We start from the raw sequence: 17808 nt of genomic DNA, 5'->3' as shown, positions 1-17808 counted from the left end.
AGCAAGTGAACAACAACAGATGAATTTGTATTTTTACTATTGGGCATTTTGTCTAAAATCTTCCCGAGACTTCTAATCTGATCCTGACTTGTGAGGGATTTGGGGATTTTTGCCATCTTGTGTCCTGTACAGAAAAAGGGAGCTGTGCCTTTAAGTCCCCAGCAACCCCAAGTGGGGCACTGGCCCTTTAAAAGCACATTACAGAGAGTTGGAACTTAGCCTTTGTTTAACTAGCCATGTTCAGTCCCAGCGGACAGGGCTGGAGCGGTATGTCTAGGACCAGAGCGGGGTTGGACTGGCTGGGCCCGGTGGGGGACAGCGGGCAGCGGGGGTGGCTGGCCCGGCCCCTCAGTTTCCCAAGCCCGGTGGCCGCACTGAGGGATGGTGAGTGACCTAATGGCCCGAGCGGAGGTCGGGATGAGGGTGGCTGGGGAAGAGGGCAGGGGGGTGGCCACCAGCCTTGGCCCCTGACCAGCCTCTCGGGCCCAGGGAGCAGCTAACCGAGGCGGGTGGGAGCGGCCTGTCAGAGAGGGTGTCTGGCCTCGGGACGGCTTGGGCTGTTCCCCAGCGATGGTGTCTCTGCCCCGCTGCAGGCATCTCCCGCTGGCCCAGAATGTGGAAGCAATTAGGATGGCCCGCCAAAAAGCGAGAGACGGAGGAGTGTTGTTGCTGTTTTTAGTTTTTAAAAGAGAGGAAATCCAGTGTCAGTGGCTCCGTTCTGTGAGCAGGCCCAGGGGCCGCTGTGGCTGCTCCGAGAACCGGGAAATGAGGAGCCCGGCCTTTGCTCGGAGGAGCCCGGCCTTTGCTCGGAATCACCGAGTCCAGGGCTGCGCTGGATGGGGCTGTGCTAGGGTTTGGGGGCTGTGTCAGCTCTCCCCCAGCCCCGGCCCCCAGCCGGAGTCTTTCTCTCTCTCTCTCCTTCTCCCTGCCTCTGTCTGGTCCCTGATCCGGAGGCCGGCCGTGGGATTGGGCTTTGGGTGTGTTTTGTTCCAGCTTAAATGCTTCCAACAGTTGTCAGGAGCCTGTGATACAGCAATGTGTGCCCGGGAAGTTACCCCCTCTTGGGAGAAATCGGGGCTTTGGCTTGTCTCGTACTGTCCTGTGAAGAAGAGTGAGCCGGTGCTCTGAAGGGTCAGCCCTGTGCCTGGCTTCTCATGAGTCTCCGTGGTCTTAAGCCCTGCCCACCTTCACTGCCACGGCTCGAGGGCTGCCGACCCTTACCAGCTAGGTGGCCTTCTCACTATTTTCCGGACAGGTGACACAGGAGGTGACACAGGCAGCTCTCAGTGGAGGCCTGGTGACTCACAACTTTTCTTAAGTTTTAACTTGAAAGTTGGCGTGTCTGATCACACGGTTTCTGTAGGTTTGGTGAAAGCCTGAGGCGTTGACAGGCAGTGGAAAGAGTTTGGAGCTGGAACCCAGATGCCAGGCCTCCCGCCCTTGCCCCAGTGCCTGTAAACTGTGACCTTGGGCAAGCTCCTGGACTTCCCTGAGTCTCTGCTGCCGTGGGGGCGGAGTGCAGAGGGGAAGCCCTGGAGGGAGGAGTCAGTTCGGCTGGGATGGGTGGGCGGCACGGAGGTGGTGGTCTTTGAGCCGGGCATCGACGGAAGTCTCCCTGGCTCCTGTGTGCGTTCTAGGTGTTAGGCGCGCAGCCCAGGGTGGCTGGGTTGGGACGTGCCTCGGAGGCTGTATTTACAGTGTACAGCCTTCCTGGTCCGAGCCCCGTGGGCCAGTGGCAAGTGACAGGCAGAGCTAGCTTATCCTAGAGTCAGCAGTGTAGGGTGGGAGAAGAGGGTGGGTTCTTGGAGCCTGGCACCCTCTCTGGCCTTGGGAAGCCCCTCAAGGCTTCAGGGTGTGTTTTCCTAACTGGAGGTCGGGCGGCTGGACCCCACAAGCAGCAGCGATGTGGAGTCCTCTAAACAGGGCGCCAGGGCACTTCCAGGTGTGCGGGGTGTCGTGGGTGAGGCAGGTGCTGGAGAACCACAGATGGCTTAGAATCGCGGTCACTAGGAGCAGGAGGAACTTGGCAGCTGTGCCCTGGGCTTGACGTGAGTCTGTGCCTTTGCCTGCAACCTGGGAGCCGGGGGCTTGTTGGCAGCCCCCCGCCCCTGCTGTGCTCCTGGCTCTCTCCCGCGAGTTTCAGTCTGGGAAGCGGACCTCTGAGGCCCCGCTGGGACTCCCAGACGCCAGGCTTTGGGAGGATGGGGAGCCGGGCTCCCTAGGCCCCCCTAGGCCCCCCAGGCTCAGCACTGGCATACTGGAGAGGCGCTCAGTAACTGTATACTGGGGCTCCGGGTTAACTCAAACCAGGGGTGGAGGTGTTAGCGTAGCAGACCCCCAGGAGGCTCCTGGAGGAGGTGAGGGCAGCCCATTTGTCAGGTAAGAAAGCCAAGAGGCCAACATGAGGGCTGCGCTCCCTCAGCCTGGTGCCCCTTCTCCTTCGTGTCTTTGCCCCTTGTCTCCCTGAAGCCGCAGAGCTCTCTGTCATAAGCGGTGGTAGGACAGGAAATGGGCACTGCTGCCAGAACCTAGGATGCCCGTCACTCCTTAAATAGGGACCGGGAGGTGCCTACTTAAAGCTGAAGTGCTTCAGGGCGGGAAGGGGCAGAAAGCCCAGGGAAAGCAGGGCTCCTGCTTGTCAGGTTGCACCAGTAGCACCAAAGGTGGTGTCGCCCCCACTTTACAGATGAGAAAACTGAGGCATGCAGGTTAATGAATTTGACCAAAGGCAGAGGAGTGTATGTGTGTGTGTTCTTAAGGAAGGTCACCACATTAGCCTAGTCATCAGCCACTTGATGCCAGGGGCTGGGCTGTGTTGACAAGTGATCTGTCTTTGGTTGAGGCAGGAAGCTTAGTGCCCAGGCACGGGGGAAGGACAGTCCCCAGGTCACCTTGTCACCGTAATGTGAATGCACCAGAAGCCCACCTGGCATGGCACTGTGTCTAGAGTGGAGGAGGGGAGAGGGGAGACGATGACATTCTTCAGAGGGGTCCGCTGAGCCTAGGAGGGCTTCCTGGAAGTGGAGAGCTGGGAGGAATTAGATGAGCCAGAGAGGAAGTTGTTTCCTTGGGGAGTGGAAGTCCTTGGTTCTTCAGTTCACGCTTCTTTTTCATTTCGTCATCCTTCCCCACTTGGGTCATGAGTCCCCAGGGCCTGAGGCAGCTGTTGGAGGTATTTATGGTCCCGATGGGGGTGGGGGAGCCAGTCATAAGCTGGTCGCACCCTACATGATCCGCGGTGTGATACGTGGGGCCAAGGGGATGCAGGGGCGTGTTTATGCATGTAAGGAGGAGCGGGGTGCAGCCTGGGCTCACAGGGAGGGACAGCACTGTCCCTTCATGAGGGTCCTCCAACTGGAGGGGCTCGTGGTCCAGCCCTGGACAGACAGCAGCCTGGTGCTCTGGGCCTGGTGAGGGTGGGGCTGTGCCATATGGGGCTGGTGCAGTGCTCCCATGTGGGGGTGCTTTATGCGGGGACCTTGGGGTTTGGGGGTCACTCTCCTTAGTCTTGCTGAGCAGCTGGACAGTTTCTCCTGGGGACCGAGGGTGGGGTGAGGTAGGGCACTGTCCCTACTCAGAAGCAGGAGGAGTACCCAGCCCTCAGCTCACTTTCCATTTGCCCAAATCCCATCCTGTTCAATGAGTGTTCCTCAGATGCTCTTCTCTTAAAATTCAGGGCACTTCGCTGTTCTACTGAGGTTTATGAATGTTTAAAAACTGCTTTGCGGTCCCCAAAGTAATTTGACAAGTCTGACAGCTATTGATTAAAAACCTGAAATTATTCAGGCTGCAGGATAACTTGGGGGAATAGATGGAAAGTGCTTTTGTTTTTTCTCTGTGTGCCCTTTGCCCTCCCTGCCCCCCTCAAAAATGACGTGAGGATGTGGGGAGGTAAATGTGTTCCTGAATGTTCTCTGCAAAGTCCATTAGGCTGCAGAATTAGAAAGGGGGCTTGGGGGATGGTCAAGATGCTGAGGGGCGCCCCTCCTGCTCGGGGGGCCGCCATCAGCACCACACATCGGTGGTCTCTCCCCAAGCCATTGTGGGTCAGGTCACCAACAGGCAAGGAGGTATCGCTGACCGTCTTGCAGGTGACGGGAAGAGGAGTGGATGTGGTTAGCGTGTGGTCCCTTACGTTAATGGGGAGTTGACATGCTGGGGGTTTGGTCATAGTCTCTGAAGTGAAGAAGCAGCAGCCTGGAGAGAGGTCGAAACTTGTTCAGGGCCCTGCTGATCCAGGCGGATCAAAGGCAGACGAGGAGAGGAAGAAACCCAGGACCCGCTGGCCAGGTTCTCCTCCCCTCCCAGTGAGAGAGCCAGGCCCCTGCAAGGGTGCAAGGCTGACTGGGTCCCCGACCTCCAGGTCTGGCCTGGCCTGGCATGGGGTGGGTACCAGACTGTCCCAGCAGAGGCCAATCGGGCCGTTAGGCTCCCATCTTTCACTTCTGGACACTGCACCCCCAGCCAAGCCCCTCCTCTCCCAGCCTCAGTTTCCCCTGGTGTCCTGAAGCCTGCTTCGTCCAGTCCTGTGGATTGACGGGGTGTGTCCGGGAAGGGCTGCCCCATGAGCCAGGGCTCATCAGGTCTAGTTGAGTTCTTCACCCCCTTCCTGCTGGGGTGATTCCTCCTTTCATGCAGGGCGGTTGGGAGAAGGCCACACGATGGTGTGTGTACCTTGGATAGAATACCTGTCGCAGAGCTGGGCAAGTGGTAGGCGCTTTGTGTCTGTTGAGTGCAGGCTGCCGTAGTATCACTCATTCAGTGTACATGAGGCACCATGGGAGCCAGGCTTTGGGCTGCATGGAGCCGTGGCCCGTGATGAGCCATCCTGGCCTGTCTCGGTTGCCGGCGTGTACCCTCCTCCTCCAACTCAGCCCTGCGGTGTCGGGGAGGCGCAGGCTTCCAGGGTGGGGCGAGACCGAAGACCGGGCACCTCCCAGCCCAGTGAGTTCCCAGCTCAGTGTGCACACAGGGACGGGGTCACACCAGCTCCAGTGACAGCTGGCATCTGCCCCTTGGCTTTAGATGGAGAGAACCCTGGCTGAGAGGGGCCGTGCCTCTAGGCACTGTCATCCCAGGAAACCTTCCCAGGCCAGGCAGCCAACCTCCCTGCCTTTTAAGGACAGGCTCTGTCTCCCCAGGGCTCTGGGGACCACCAGACAGCTGCATTCTTCTCCCCGCCCCTGGGACCCCAGCGGTTCCCAGGCCAGCAGGGCAGGCTGGGCCTGGGGAAGAGATGACTCTGACGGATGTCCTGGGTGTGTGTGTAGGGGGAGAGTGGGGGTGCTGCCCTGTTTGTGTCCTGCTGCTTGATTCCCAGAAGGTCAGCGCCCTCACCCTGATTGTGCCCAGGACCCGCTCTTTCCCCTGTGGGCACAGCTCCCTGGACCTGCCTGCCTGTGACAGGCGGGCGCATGGTTGGCATGTTCTGACCTGACTCCAGAGTCCACGGGTCCTGCCAGCCCTCCAGTGGGTGCCTCCTCTGTGGAGACCAACCTTGTCGAGGGTGTCTGCCCCTTCCAGGCCTGGCTGTGGGCAGTGATGCAAGACCACACAGGCAGGAGAGTGAGAGGTTGAGGGAGTCTGTGCTTGGAGTCCCAGGCAGAGGGGCTCATGTGGCCCCTCAGTAGGGTCTCCTGCCTGCTCCAGACACCTTCTTTTATTTTACCCTTTCACTTTAGGAAGTTAAGAGTTTTTATTGCGGCGGGGGGGTGGGGGGGTTGTTTGTTTTTGAAAGCATCCCAGTGCATTTGGGTAGATGCAGTTTGTTTGCAGGTGGGGGAAACAGGCCTAGTGAATGTAAGGGGTTTGAGTGGTCAGGGGAAAGGAACAGAGAATGGCCCGCAAAGTCCCCATCTCGTCATCCCAGACATCAGAAGCGTCAGCTACCCTAGAAACGTCAGCCTTGATACAACACGTGTAATCCTTAATCAGCCTTGTTCACAGCTGTGCCCGTGCTCCTTACAGGGGTGTCTGGCCTGAGGCAGTGCGTAGAGCGGGGCTGGCCTGAATAACCGGTGTGGTCACTGGCGTTGACCCCTGCTCCCGTGCCTTGTCTCAGTTGACCTCACAGCGGCCCTGGGAGGAAGGTGTGTCAGCTCTCCCCACTAAACAGTCGGGGAAACTGAGGCCTGGACAACATGTTGAAAGTACTCAGGGTTGTGTGTTTCACAGGGAATGGAGACTAGATGTGCTCCTTGCACCCGGCATCCTTGACACGAGGCTCTCCTGCCTTTTCCCAGCTGCAGGTGTGTGGCTGTGTGTTTATCCCTGGGGCTTACTCCGCTGCCAGTTTGTTATGCCAACAGCCCCCAGCAGCGCAGGCAGCGCCTCCCGGCATATGTAAACGAGAGCTCCCAGTGCCTCGAATGCCTCCAGAGACAGCGAGCCCTCTCCTCTAAATCCAAACCAGGCTGGCCCACCCGTCTGGGGACAGTGTGTCTAGCTGGAATCAGCCCGTCCTGGTCCTCCAGCCCCGCCCGCTGGAGGCATGCAGGGCAGCTCCCTCTGCCCCTTTGAGATTTGGAAGGCGATTCTGAGCCTCTCGCTTTCCAGGCCATCCAGTCCCACGCTCAGCTCACCCCGCCCGTAGCTGGAAACGTCCTCCCCGTGTGTCACAGAGGGCTTTTTAATTATCACACGTTTTATTTTCAAGTCTCCTCCCTCCTTGAAATAATAGGGAATTTGCTAAACTTCTGTGTCACTAACCTTTTCAGAGAAGAAAGGATGGAGTTGAAAAACAGCTCGTGAGTTGGCTGGAAGGCTATCAGATAAGGCCGTGGCCCTGGAGCCAGGACAATGTCCCCTTGTTCCCGCTGCCCGCCCTCACAATGGACTGCTGTTGGGGCCTGGCCATATCTCCAGCCCCGGCTCCACCCGCGCCTGTGGTGAGCCCATGTTTCCCTGGGCCCCGGGCACAGGCTGTCCGACCCCGGCCAGCCCCCTGGTTCTTCCTCCCTGACCCGGAGTGAGGGGTCGCGGCGAGCAGGTCAGCTGACTGTGGCCCTGAGAGGCCGCCAGCGGGGAGATGGAGGCTCGGGCGGATGCCGTTAGGCTCGGAGTCTGCCGGGTGGGGCTCGGGTCCCCCTCAGCCACTTGCCACCCGTGCCATCCTGGGCAAGCCGCCTGGCCTTTCTGAGGTGCGGTCCCTGGGTCCCAACGGGTTCTCATGAAAATCGGGTAAGGAGTCAGGTGGGAAATTGGTGTTCAGCCGCCCAGCCTGGGTGTGAGCTCTCATCTGTCTAGGGAGACCGGGGCGGGTGTGATGATGGCCATGTTCAGACTGAGCTTTGAAGGCCGAGAAAGAAGGCTATTGTCGGGTGAGAGAGACTAGAGGGGAAGGTGGGACGCATTCAGGAGACAGCGCAGGCAGAGGCTGCCAGAGGGTGGGAGTTCTGGCTGGCCTGGGACCTGCCGCAGAGGAGGGTCTGGGTCACTTGCTGGGGTGTGCTGTGTGGGGGTAGAGTTGCAGGGAGGGCTCAACCCCAGGTTGAAGCACTGTGAGACTGCAGGGGCAGGGCAAAGGGGCCCATCCGGTGGGAGGGTGCCGTCCCCTCCTCAACTACCCCCAGGTCTGAACCAGGACACCGCTCAGAGGCAGGGGAGGTCAGGGCAGCCTTCCTCTCCCATGGCCTTGGCTCTCCTGCTTGTGGCCTGAGAATTGTGGCATCCCCCGATTCTTCCTTTCCGAGAAGTGTGAGAATTCCATGCGTGGAGAATACGGGTAAAGGCCTCCTGAGCAGCTGGCCCAGGTTGGGAAGGGGGGACATGGGGACCTCCAGGGGCTGGGGGACTGTTGAGGGTCCAGAGATCAGCAGGGTCTGGGACGATCTCGAGGTGCGGCTGCCCCTGAGACTGGAGCTTGGGTCATTTTGTCCCTTCTCCTACTCACCAGCGTCTGAGGGCTGAGAGGACTGTCCTCCTTCCCTCCCCCTGACTCAGCTGACCTTGGAGCCTTGGCCCTAGAACTCCGGGGCCCTGAATCTTAGCCCTGCTCCAGATGCCTCCCTCCCAACAAGAAGCCTCCTGCCTGGCGAGGAGACCCCTCTGCTACGAGCCTTCTAGCACAGCCTGATAAATGTCAGGGTTCGGGGTCCATCTCTGCCCAGGGAGTCTGGGAAGGCTGCCTGGAAGAAGAGGTGCTTTTGCTGGGTGCCCGGAGGCCTGCCCGAGGGAACCGTGACTCCCGGGGCAGAGGAGCCAGGGTGAGGTGGACCCTGGCCAGCACGGCTGCAGCTGAGCTCATATGGTCTTGACGGGAAACTCCCTCTTCGTGACTCCAATGCCTGGGGAGTGCCTCTCCCTGCAAACCATCCTCTGTGCCTGTTACCATTTATTTCCATTTGAGACAGAGTCCTTTCTGTTTCAGATAAGGAAGGGGTCCCTGGGGGTGGGGGTTGCTGGGGTGCGAAGTGACACCAGGAGGGAGCTGAGACCCTGGGTAGGTCACCTGCCTTCTCAGAGGAGGCCTTTCCGGGGTCAGGTCTGTGTCCACCTCTCAGTCTGTGACGACTCAGCCAAGCGCTGTGTATGAGGTCGCCTGCGGGCACAGCCCAGGGCAGGCCAGGCCCGGGAAGGAGGGGAGCCCACAGCCCTGCGGTGAGACCCGGTTCTGTAGCCTCTCTGACCCGAGGCGGTCATGCAGTGTCCCTGGCAGGGTTGGGTGAGAAGTAGCCCAAACCTGGGCTGTGGGGGCAACCTGCGTGGGCAGAGCCCCCCGCGAAGGCCTTTGCCCTCTTCAGTGCCATCTTGCTGAGGACCGAGAGACTCTGGTCCCCAGAAACCACGGGAGGTCCCTGGGAGAGGCCACGCGGTGGGCATACTGGGTCACCTTCTCTCCCACCCCAGCCTCAGGGCAGCAGGAAAGGGCCTGACCCAGGTGTGGGCCTTGCATACGATGGCTCCCAAGCCCAGGCCCCCACACCACACAGGACAGCCATGGGCGGGGCTCCCTGACCAACCGGTCCCCCTGCCAGCAGGAGCCCTGGGCAGATGCAGGGACTGCCACTCCCTGAGCCCATCTTACCTTTCTGTGAAATGGGCAGATGAGTGTTCCTGGCAGAGTTGTGTGCCGTGGAATGTCACCAGCTGAGTGCCCTGGCCTAGGGGAGGCAGGTGCCCATGAGCAGTGCAGGAGCGGGGCACCTTCTCATCTCCTTACCAAGCTTCCTGGGAAGGGACATTGTGCCCGCTCACTGCCCCCGTGAAGTCTGGCAGCCTGTGGTGTCCTTTGCCCTCCCTCCCTCCCCAGATGGGCTTCTGGCCCAGCCTGGGATAAGGCAGGGGCTGGAGGTGAGAAAGGAAGTACTCAACAATGCTGGCCGGAGCAGAAGCGGGCTGGGTCAAGGCCTGCCGTGGTGATGGATGGGGCCGGAGTCCCTGAGTGGAGTATTAGGGGTGCTGTACTGTAGGCCTGGAACAGGGCTGGCCAGCTTCCTGGAAGAGGTGGTTCTTAGGCTGTGAGGTGGGCCTCCTGGGTCCAGGAAGTGACCACATGACCTTTTCCCCTCCCTGAGCCCCAGTCAGTCATTTTATCGGTCACTTCCATGGACAAACTCCTTCTGCCAGGAGGTCCCACCCTGCAAGGTCACATCAGACCGGCTCCCCTCTGGGCCCAGAGCTGCATGCCAGGGCCTGATGGATAGGTGCCCCTTTCCCCCCACAAGCCTTGTGGGGAGCTTGGGTGCAGGTAGACTGCAGGTGAGAGGGAAGACTGAGAGTCTGCATGTGAGTCAGAGCACAGGCCCACTGGGCCTCCCCATCGTGGGGCAGTGGTCAGAGCCCAGCCCTTGACTCCGGTCCCAGAAGCACCTGGGAGATCTAGGAGTGGCCACTGGGCCTCCCTGGCCCCCCCACCCCTTCCTCCTCCTCCTCCTCCTCCTCCTGGTCAGCTTGGGCTGCAGGGGGCTGGGTGGGGCCCCTGCTCCAGGTCCTGAGACTCCCTGGGAGGTGGGGAGGGTCAGGGCTGGGCCAGGATGCCTCAGCCACAAGCTTCCCACAGCACCTCTGTGCCGTCAGAAACCTTCCCAGTGAGGCCCGGGCCAGCCGGGGCATGTTCGTGGAGCAGGATGGTGGGGAAGGAGGAGGAGCGGTCGCAGCCACAGGCTCCAGGAGGCTCTGACTGCTTTGGGGTCTGGCCTGGGCGTGCCAGGCCTCCTGGGGCTGTAGAACCAGGACCCCCCTGAGGTCTTCCTGGGCAGGCCCAGTCCGTAGAACGGGTCTCCCTTGCCTCTCTCCAGCTGGCTGGTTCAGGTGCCCCAGGCAGGAGGCGGCCCCAGCCTGCCAGCTCCTCCCCAAACTTCCTGGGTCTGTGCTCCACCCGCCCTGCTCCCAGCATCTTACCTGGCTGGGGTTTCCCGGCTGGGCCAGAAAGCAGCCCGATCTTGGCCGGTGGGCTGGGTCTTCAGCCCCGGACAGCTGGTCTGGGGGCATGAGTTCCGGCCCATCCGAGGCTGGGTGATTTCCCTGGCATCTGAGGCAGGGCGTCCCTTGCACTGAGGTATGGAGCCGCGTTCCAGGAGGGAGGCCCAGGGTGGAATCTCAGCTCAGTGGACGGCAGCTCTATCCACAACACTGGTCAGCTCTAGGAGGGGAAAGGAGGTTGGGCCACTCGAGCAGGACCCAGGGAGCTTGTCATGGTAAGAAGGCTGTCAGCACCTCGTGTGGAGCGGAGTGGCATGGCAGTGTGTGTGTGTGTCTGCATGTACGCAGTGCTGCCTCCCAGAGAGGGCACTGGAGGTGCAGGGGCACCACAGCTGTGCATGCCATTGGCCTTAGTTCTCGAGTGGGTCCTGGGGAGGTTTGGGTGTGTTCCAATCAGCTTTAAGCCTGTCTCACAGCTTCCCCTGGTCCATTCCCCTGGGAGCCTTCAGAAGTCCTGCCTGAGGGCATTGGCTCGGCTCCAGCGACCAACTGGAGCCCTGCTCTGTGCCTGCTTCCCGCTGGGCATGGGGGAGCACTTAGGGGGAGCCTGACTGAGTCTCTTGGTGGGGCTGTGGGGTCCACAAGAGCTGAGATCCCATTTCCAGCTCTGACTCCCATGCTGCACCTACATGAGGACCGTTGCCAGGGGAGATGCAGAGTGTTGGGCCTGGAGGGTGGCCTCTGTCAGCCAGCCTGTGATCCTGTGATGCCTTCTGGGTAGGGCTGGTCTAGCTCATCTCTGAATTCCTGGGTCCACACATAGGGGCCTCAGCTCCTCTTACTGTAGGTGCTTATGGAAATGGGTTCCAGGGTGTGTGCCCTGCGGGGAGATGTGTGGTGGTCCTACCACGCCTCACTGACCTGAGTGAGGGAGGGTCTTTTTTGGCGAGGCAGGGAGAGGTGATGGCTTAACCCTCGGAGGCCAGGAGCTGAATAGCTGGAGGGTGTTGGAGTTGGGGAGGTCTTGGTGAGCTAAGCTCAGAGTTTGGACATGAAAAGGGCTGCGGCCTGCCCAGCCTCTGCCCTGGGGTGGTCTTAGCAGGCCTGGCTGGTCCTCTGGCTTTTCCTGTGCCCCAGCTGTGGGAGAGGGGCCCTGATGTCCTGCCTGGTGTGTCCTGTTGACTCTGGAAAGGGACCTTTGCCTTTCTGAGTGGACTTCCATCAGGCACCAGGTGCCGTCTGAGATGTTTTCCGTGGAAAGGGCCAGGGAAACCAAGGCTCAGGGAAATGACTTGCTCAGGCCACACAGCAGGTGAGCAGTGGGCCCAGGTCCATGGCCATGTCTGTCAGGGCCCGTCAGTGCTGGGCCCCCGACCCTGGCCTGGCCCCCGAGCCCCAGCCCACACACCCTGTCTGCCTCTTAGCTCTCACTGAGTGCCTCTCAGCACTGCAGAGACGGCTCCACCCCTTCTGTTTTGAGCCCATGGTCCTTGGGTGTAAGAAGGGAGCACAGAGTCCCATGGCACTCCTGCCTCACCTGGGGCCAGTGGGTGGGTCTGCTGGTGTATGAGAAAGGGCTCCGTCGGCAGTGGTGGCCTGAAGAAATGTTGGGACAGGGCTATTGCTTCTATCTTGCAAGGGCACCAGGGGGGTGGGGGAGGCACCCGACTCCAGAAGGCTGCCTGGGTCGGGTCTGCTCTTCCCTGCGGGTCTCTGACTCCAGCACCACCATCACCACCACCACCTCCGCCCCCCGAATCTGCCTTAAGACAGAAAGGACTGTGGGCGTTGAGGGGTGTGATTACCTCTGCAGGGGCTTCTGGGCAGGCCTCCTGGGAGGAGAGGGGAAGGGAGGGGACAGGGCAGGCTGACCTGACACCCCTGCCGCCCACCCCCAGGTCTCATCTGATGCCCAGGCTGAAAGAGTCTCGCTCCCACGAGTCCCTGCTCAGCCCCAGCAGCGCGGTGGAGGCGCTGGACCTCAGCATGGAGGAGGAGGTGGTCATCAAGCCCGTGCACAGCAGCATCCTAGGCCAGGACTACTGCTTCGAGGTGGGTTCAGGGGGCCGGGCGGGGCGGGCCCAGGTGTCCTCCCACAGGAGGCCAGGTCTCCTTCCACCGCCCTCCTGGAGTGTCCTGTGGCCTCCACTCTTTGGGGCAGTGGCCAGAAACCGTCAGAGCTTTTGGGCTCCCAGGAGACCACGTGGAGCTGGGAGACGGGGTCTTCATTCCTGCCGTGTGGTCTCCTTGGAGACTGACCAGCACTGTCCCCCACGTGGGGATGTGCAGGAGGCCTGAGCAGGTGGAACGGATTCACGGCGTATGTGGAATGGCTTCAACCTGCTCACCTCTCTGCAGAACCCCTCCAGTGCCATGTGGGGCCATGGAGAGAACACCCCCTTCTCTGGCTTCTGCATGGTGAGAGCCAGGATCTTTCCTGCCCCGCCGTTCTGTGACCCGAGGTGTGAGGGCAGAGGGGCCGCCACCCCGCCCGGTCCGGCTGTTCCCTGGGGATCCCTGTCCAGTGCCTCCTGTAGACGGGGAATCCATCCCAGAGATGTCAGAGCTCACCCTGGTAGCCCGAGGCCAAGTCAGGACCCGGGTAACTAATGTCGCAGGTGTTCCTGGGAGTTCCTAATTGCCTCTCTAATTATTCGTTTTCTCTTCCCACCTCTGTCTCTGGGAAGCCTCCCACCCCGACGATCTTGTATAATTAGGGGAGCTTTCCGATAGAGGCATGAGCCTGGAACTGCTGTGGCAACCTCCTGGCGCTCCCAGCTCCAGGAGGAGACTGGAGTGGTACCTGGCACTTACCCCAGCCCCGTGCCCCCTTGGGTGCTATTTCTGGTTCAGGACTCCTGGCCCCGCTGGATTCCTTCTGGACTCCGACTTCTCTGTCTGGGGCAGGGGGAGCCTGGTGCTAGTACCCGCTTGTGCACAGCAGGGGATGCTGTGGTTTGTGTGGCCCGTGAATGGCTGGATAGGGCCCTCCGCGAGGTGCAGGGGACAGCGGGACAGAGTAGGAGCAGCTTGGGCTGGGCTCCCTCGCCCAGAGAAGCCTGGAGGGTGAGCAAGCCAGAAAGGGTGGGGAGGGGAAGGGTTCCAGGACAGACCCCAGGGCCCAGAACACCCAGAGAGACCATTCTCAGTTCTCTAGTCCGGTCCCAAATAGGTTAGCCCTCTGTGATCACCACTGCCGTCACACTCAGCAAGAGAAGCATCGTCAGCAGGTGTCAGCTGAGGACCGAGGCGACCCTCACATGGACCCAGGGTTGTCTCCTGGGTGCCTGTGGCTCCAGCACTAGAGGGAGACCTCAGTGCTCTCTGACTCATGCCTGTGCCTTCTGTCTCCACCATCTCCAGGAGAATGAGGGTGGACTCAGAGAGATGCTTTCCTGAGGACAGAGGTCCCGAGGCAGGGCTCAGGTGCCAGCTGGCACGGAGCTGGCCACCGTCCTGTCACTGTCCTGCTCTGGGACCACAGGCCTCGGGGCACCACCTGCAAACATAAAATCCAGGGGGCACTGGGCATCTCATCCTGCCTCCTCCCTGAGGCTGCGGTGCTATCAGACCTGGCAGCCGGAGTCCCTCCTCCCCCCCTAGCCCTGGAGGTCCTCCATCGTGCCTTCCCCTCCCCGTGACACTGTGCTGCCTCTGCAGGTGACGACGTCCTCGGGAAGCAAGTGCTTCTCCTGCCGGTCAGCAGCCGAGCGGGATAAGTGGATGGAGAACCTGCGGCGAGCCGTGCATCCCAACAAGGTGGGCCTGTGTCCCCGGCCCCCAGAGCACGGGGTGGAGGCTGGACCCCGACTCGAGAGAGCAGAGAGCGGGGTCTCTGGAGGGGGCTGGGACTGGGGTGTGGTTGGGGCTGGAGCGGGCTATAGTGCTGAGCTCGGAAAGAGGCTGAGCTGCACACTGAGGAAGCTGGGCCAGAGAACCCAGGGTTGGCCTTTTGAATGCCGGTATCCTGTCTGGAACTCTTGTGCCCCCTTTACCCACCATGGCCAATGCCTGCCCAGCCCTCCGAGTCTAGCTTAGCCACCAGTCCCCTCCTCCAGGCAAGCACTGCCAGCCCAGGCTGGCACCCACTGCCCGGTGTTCACACTGCCCCCAGGCCTCTCCCCAGCTGTCATCACTGCTTCTGGCCAACTTGGCTTGGAGCTGAGTCCTGGTCACCCTGCCATCACTCAGGAAGGACCTCAGCAGCGCTTGTCTCCATGTGACTCTGCGGACTAGCAAGCTGCCCAAGATCCAGTCAGCGGCTGCCACGTGCCAGGCATCGTGCTGGCCTCTTAACTTGCTCTCGGCTTGCAGACTTGCACGACAGAGGGACTTAAGGCTTAGACGGTCATAGATGGTCGCTTGCCCGAGGTCAGTGAGCTAGTGTACGAGGCAGAGCAGAGATCTGGCCCCACGTCCTTCAGACTCTAGAGCTGGCCCTGACCAGTTCTGAGTGCTCTTCCTGGCTCCGGGCTGGGCAGGGGACCAGGCACCAGGCTCCTGGTAACTGCGCCCCCCTCCCACCCCAAATGTGTGTGCAGGACAACAGCCGGCGTGTGGAGCACATTCTGAAGCTGTGGGTGATCGAGGCTAAGGACCTGCCGGCCAAGAAGAAGTACCTGTGCGAGCTGTGCCTGGACGACGTGCTGTACGCGCGCACCACGGGCAAGCTCAAGACCGACAACGTCTTCTGGGGCGAGCACTTCGAGTTCCACAACCTGCCGCCCCTGCGCACGGTCACCGTCCACCTGTACCGCGAGACCGACAAGAAGAAGAAGAAAGAGCGCAGCAGCTACCTGGGCCTGGTGAGCCTGCCCGCCGCCTCCGTGGCTGGCCGGCAGTTCGTGGAGAAGTGGTACCCAGTGGTGACGCCCAACCCCAAGGGCGGCAAGGGCCCCGGGCCCATGATCCGCATCAAGGCCCGCTACCAGACCATCACCATCCTGCCCATGGAGATGTACAAGGAGTTCGCTGAGCACATCACCAACCACTACCTGGGGCTCTGCGCCGCCCTCGAGCCCATCCTCAGCGCTAAGACCAAGGAGGAGATGGCGTCGGCCTTGGTGCACATCCTGCAGAGCACGGGCAAGGTGAAGGTAGGTGCGCGGGCCTTGGGCAGGACGCCACCTCCAAAGGGCCCCGTGGAAGGCCGGGGGACAGGTGCCAGATGACCAGCCGGTCCCCACGTTCACGTCATGGATTTCAGCTCTGCTGGAGGCATCGGTCATAGCTAGGTGGGCCCCCTAAATCAGGAGCTGCATCCCAAAGGGTGGGGGCTTCGTGCACCCCCTCCGTAGTTGGAGCTGATCGCAGAGGCGGGTATGGAGCCCGTGGTCTGCAACACGGCTTGCAGCGAGGAAGTGGGTTTAGGGCCTCCCCGCTGCCCCAGAGGGCCAGCCCCTCCCTGAGGCTCCAAGGGAGCAGGCCACGAGGCCCACCTCTGCCGGCACATGGGTCCCAGCGACCCAGACACACCCATCTGGTAAGGTGTTGAGTTCATCACACATCCTAGCTGGTGACGGCCATGGTGCAGCCGCTGTCTGAGCCCCAGACTCCCCCTCACTCCCAGTGCACACACACGGGGCACACAGTCACCGTCGCAGCCGTCTGTTTGGTGGGCAGCTGCCCCAGCTCCAGAGCCCCCTGGAGCAGAGCTTGCCCGAGCCCTCCAGCAGGCCCTGCTCTACGGTTGGAGGGCCCCCGCTGTCCTCCCCACTGCCTTCCACCTGCCTCCCTGCCAGGCCACACCCAGCCCCACCCACTCACTGGTCTTTGCAGACAGGTCGGCTCCTTCTGGAAGGCTCCTTATGCCTACCTGCCTAGCACAGCAGAACATGGTTCCGTGGGTCTCCTCTCCACCCTGCCTCCTGCCTTGGGGGGGCCTTGGGGAAGCTGCTCAAAGGCGGTGCGGTGGAGAAAGGCTGAACGTGGGGTCCATCCATGCTGCAGAAGGCCTTAGGTGCCTGCCCCAGGGGGGAGCCTCTGCCCTCCAGACATGGCATGGCTTGTGGCCTGTGGTGGGGGTGAGGGACTGCCCTCCCTGGTCAGGGTCCCGAGCCCTCAGCCTGGGCTGGGGGGAGACACAGGTTGGAGGTCAGGCCTCAGTCCCCAGGCAGAACCCAGGGTGCACAGTCCATCAGGGCTCTTATTATCTCTCTCTGCCTGATCCAGAAGGCCTTGGTCTCCTTGGGGCCCTTCAGAGCCCCTACTTGTTGGGCTCGTGGTGGGGGATCAGGAAAGGTGGTCTCCATGGGGGTGGGGCACTCCATTCCTCTGTTTGGACCACCTCCCCTGGCCCCAGAGGGTGAGCTAGAGCAAGGGAGGCAGCAGGGACTCCAGCGGCCTCCTTTCTGCCTCTAGGTCTCTCCTTTCAGTAAGTGGCCCCCGAGGGCTGGGCCGGCCTGGGAGGCTGACTCTGATCTGAAGGGACCTTTGCTCTCAGGCTCACAGCTGAGACAGGAGAAATCAGGGTGCTCATTGTGGAAGGAGACGGAAGCCGGGGCTCTAGCTCCTCAGTGGATCTTCTGTTGGGTGGGGGAGTGACTCAGGCTGCTGGGGTGACATGCATCTGAGCTCCGAGCCCCTGGGGAGCTAAGGGGTGAGATGCCTGTCTCCAGAGCACGTGCCGAGGGCTCCGAGTCTTGGGAGAGGGCCTTGGGCATGCTTTGCCCCCTGTCATCTCTCCCCCCACCCCACCCCCAATCAGTGCAGTAGGAGAAATGGGACCTGGATAATAAGACACTCAGGCCAGATTTGGTCCCGGTAGCTGTGTGGCCTTGGACAGGTCAGTTTCCTGTTCTGTGCCTGGTTCCCAACCCCTTCGGGTCCTGGCTCTAAGGACAGCCCCTCCTCATCCCCACCAGGGCCTCGCACCTGCCCCAGGAGTTCAGGAGGGCCCGTGGGCATGAGCAGAGCAGTACACACAGTACTGACATCTGCTGCTCTGTGTTCAGAGGAGGCCCTAGAGGTCACCGGTGGTCAGGAAGAGTCCTCAGGCTGTGTGGTCCCCGGAGAGACCAACTGCCACTCCTCACCCTGGCCCTCCTGTTTCTCCGTTGGCCAACCGGATCTCCAGGGCCCAGAGTTCAGTTCTGTATTTCAAGGCCCACTTGTGATTTCAGAGGGCCCTGAAGTTGGGCACGTTGGGCGAGGCATTTCCTGAGCATCAGCCCCGACGCAACGCCAGCCACCCGGCCTCTGTGCTGGCCAGCCCCTGCCCTGTGCCCCCACTGCCCCCGGGTCCCTGACTTCTGCCCCCTGCCTGTCCTCTCCCCTCCCCAGATCACAAGGCTGGCTGTGGGTGTGAGGAGGCGCAGGCTCCGAGGTGGGGGGTGTTTCCACCTGGATGGGTGCAGCAGGTTCCTGTGAGCCTCCCTGCAGTCAGGAGGGAAGGCGTGGACTCAGACTCCCTCCTGGGTCTGCCCGAGGAGCTGTGCTGTAACCAGG

At 61.3% G+C, this 17808-nt stretch overlaps 1 protein-coding gene and 1 long non-coding RNA gene across 34 annotated transcripts in view; one reads left to right on the top strand and one right to left on the bottom strand.

Annotated features, from left to right (window-relative positions):
* DAB2IP (DAB2 interacting protein) overlaps window positions 1-17808 on the top strand; it is a 208807-nt gene that overhangs the window by 167925 nt on the left and 23074 nt on the right. For 24 of the 33 annotated variants that reach the window (XR_014081865.1, XR_014081863.1, XR_014081864.1 and 21 more), the window contains 3 exons: window positions 12261-12414; window positions 14023-14121; window positions 14904-15458. Coding sequence is in view for 27 of the 33 variants with exons in the window: in XM_081588786.1 (XP_081444912.1) it covers window positions 12261-12414; window positions 14023-14121; window positions 14904-15458 (808 nt within the window). In the remaining 6 variants the exon portion in view is untranslated. Of the gene's footprint in view, window positions 1-217; window positions 385-6827; window positions 7180-12260; window positions 12415-14022; window positions 14122-14903; window positions 15459-17808 lie in introns of those variants that run through there. The other 9 variants (XM_081588801.1, XM_081588795.1, XM_081588796.1 and 6 more) reach the window with 3 other exon arrangements.
* On the bottom strand, window positions 8318-13861 carry LOC145545091 (uncharacterized). Its single transcript, XR_014081867.1, has 7 exons — window positions 13177-13861; window positions 12711-12893; window positions 11900-11958; window positions 10342-10582; window positions 9313-9435; window positions 9026-9101; window positions 8318-8593 (listed from the first exon to the last, which is right to left on the bottom strand). It is a non-coding gene; the product is annotated as an uncharacterized LOC145545091 (long non-coding RNA).

This window comes from Giraffa tippelskirchi, chromosome 4, assembly GCF_054371585.1.
Source record: "Giraffa tippelskirchi isolate mGirTip1 chromosome 4, T2T-mGirTip1v1.2.pri, whole genome shotgun sequence".
Taxonomy (NCBI): domain Eukaryota; kingdom Metazoa; phylum Chordata; class Mammalia; order Artiodactyla; family Giraffidae; genus Giraffa; species Giraffa tippelskirchi.
This window is presented reverse-complemented; position numbering and strand designations above follow the sequence as displayed.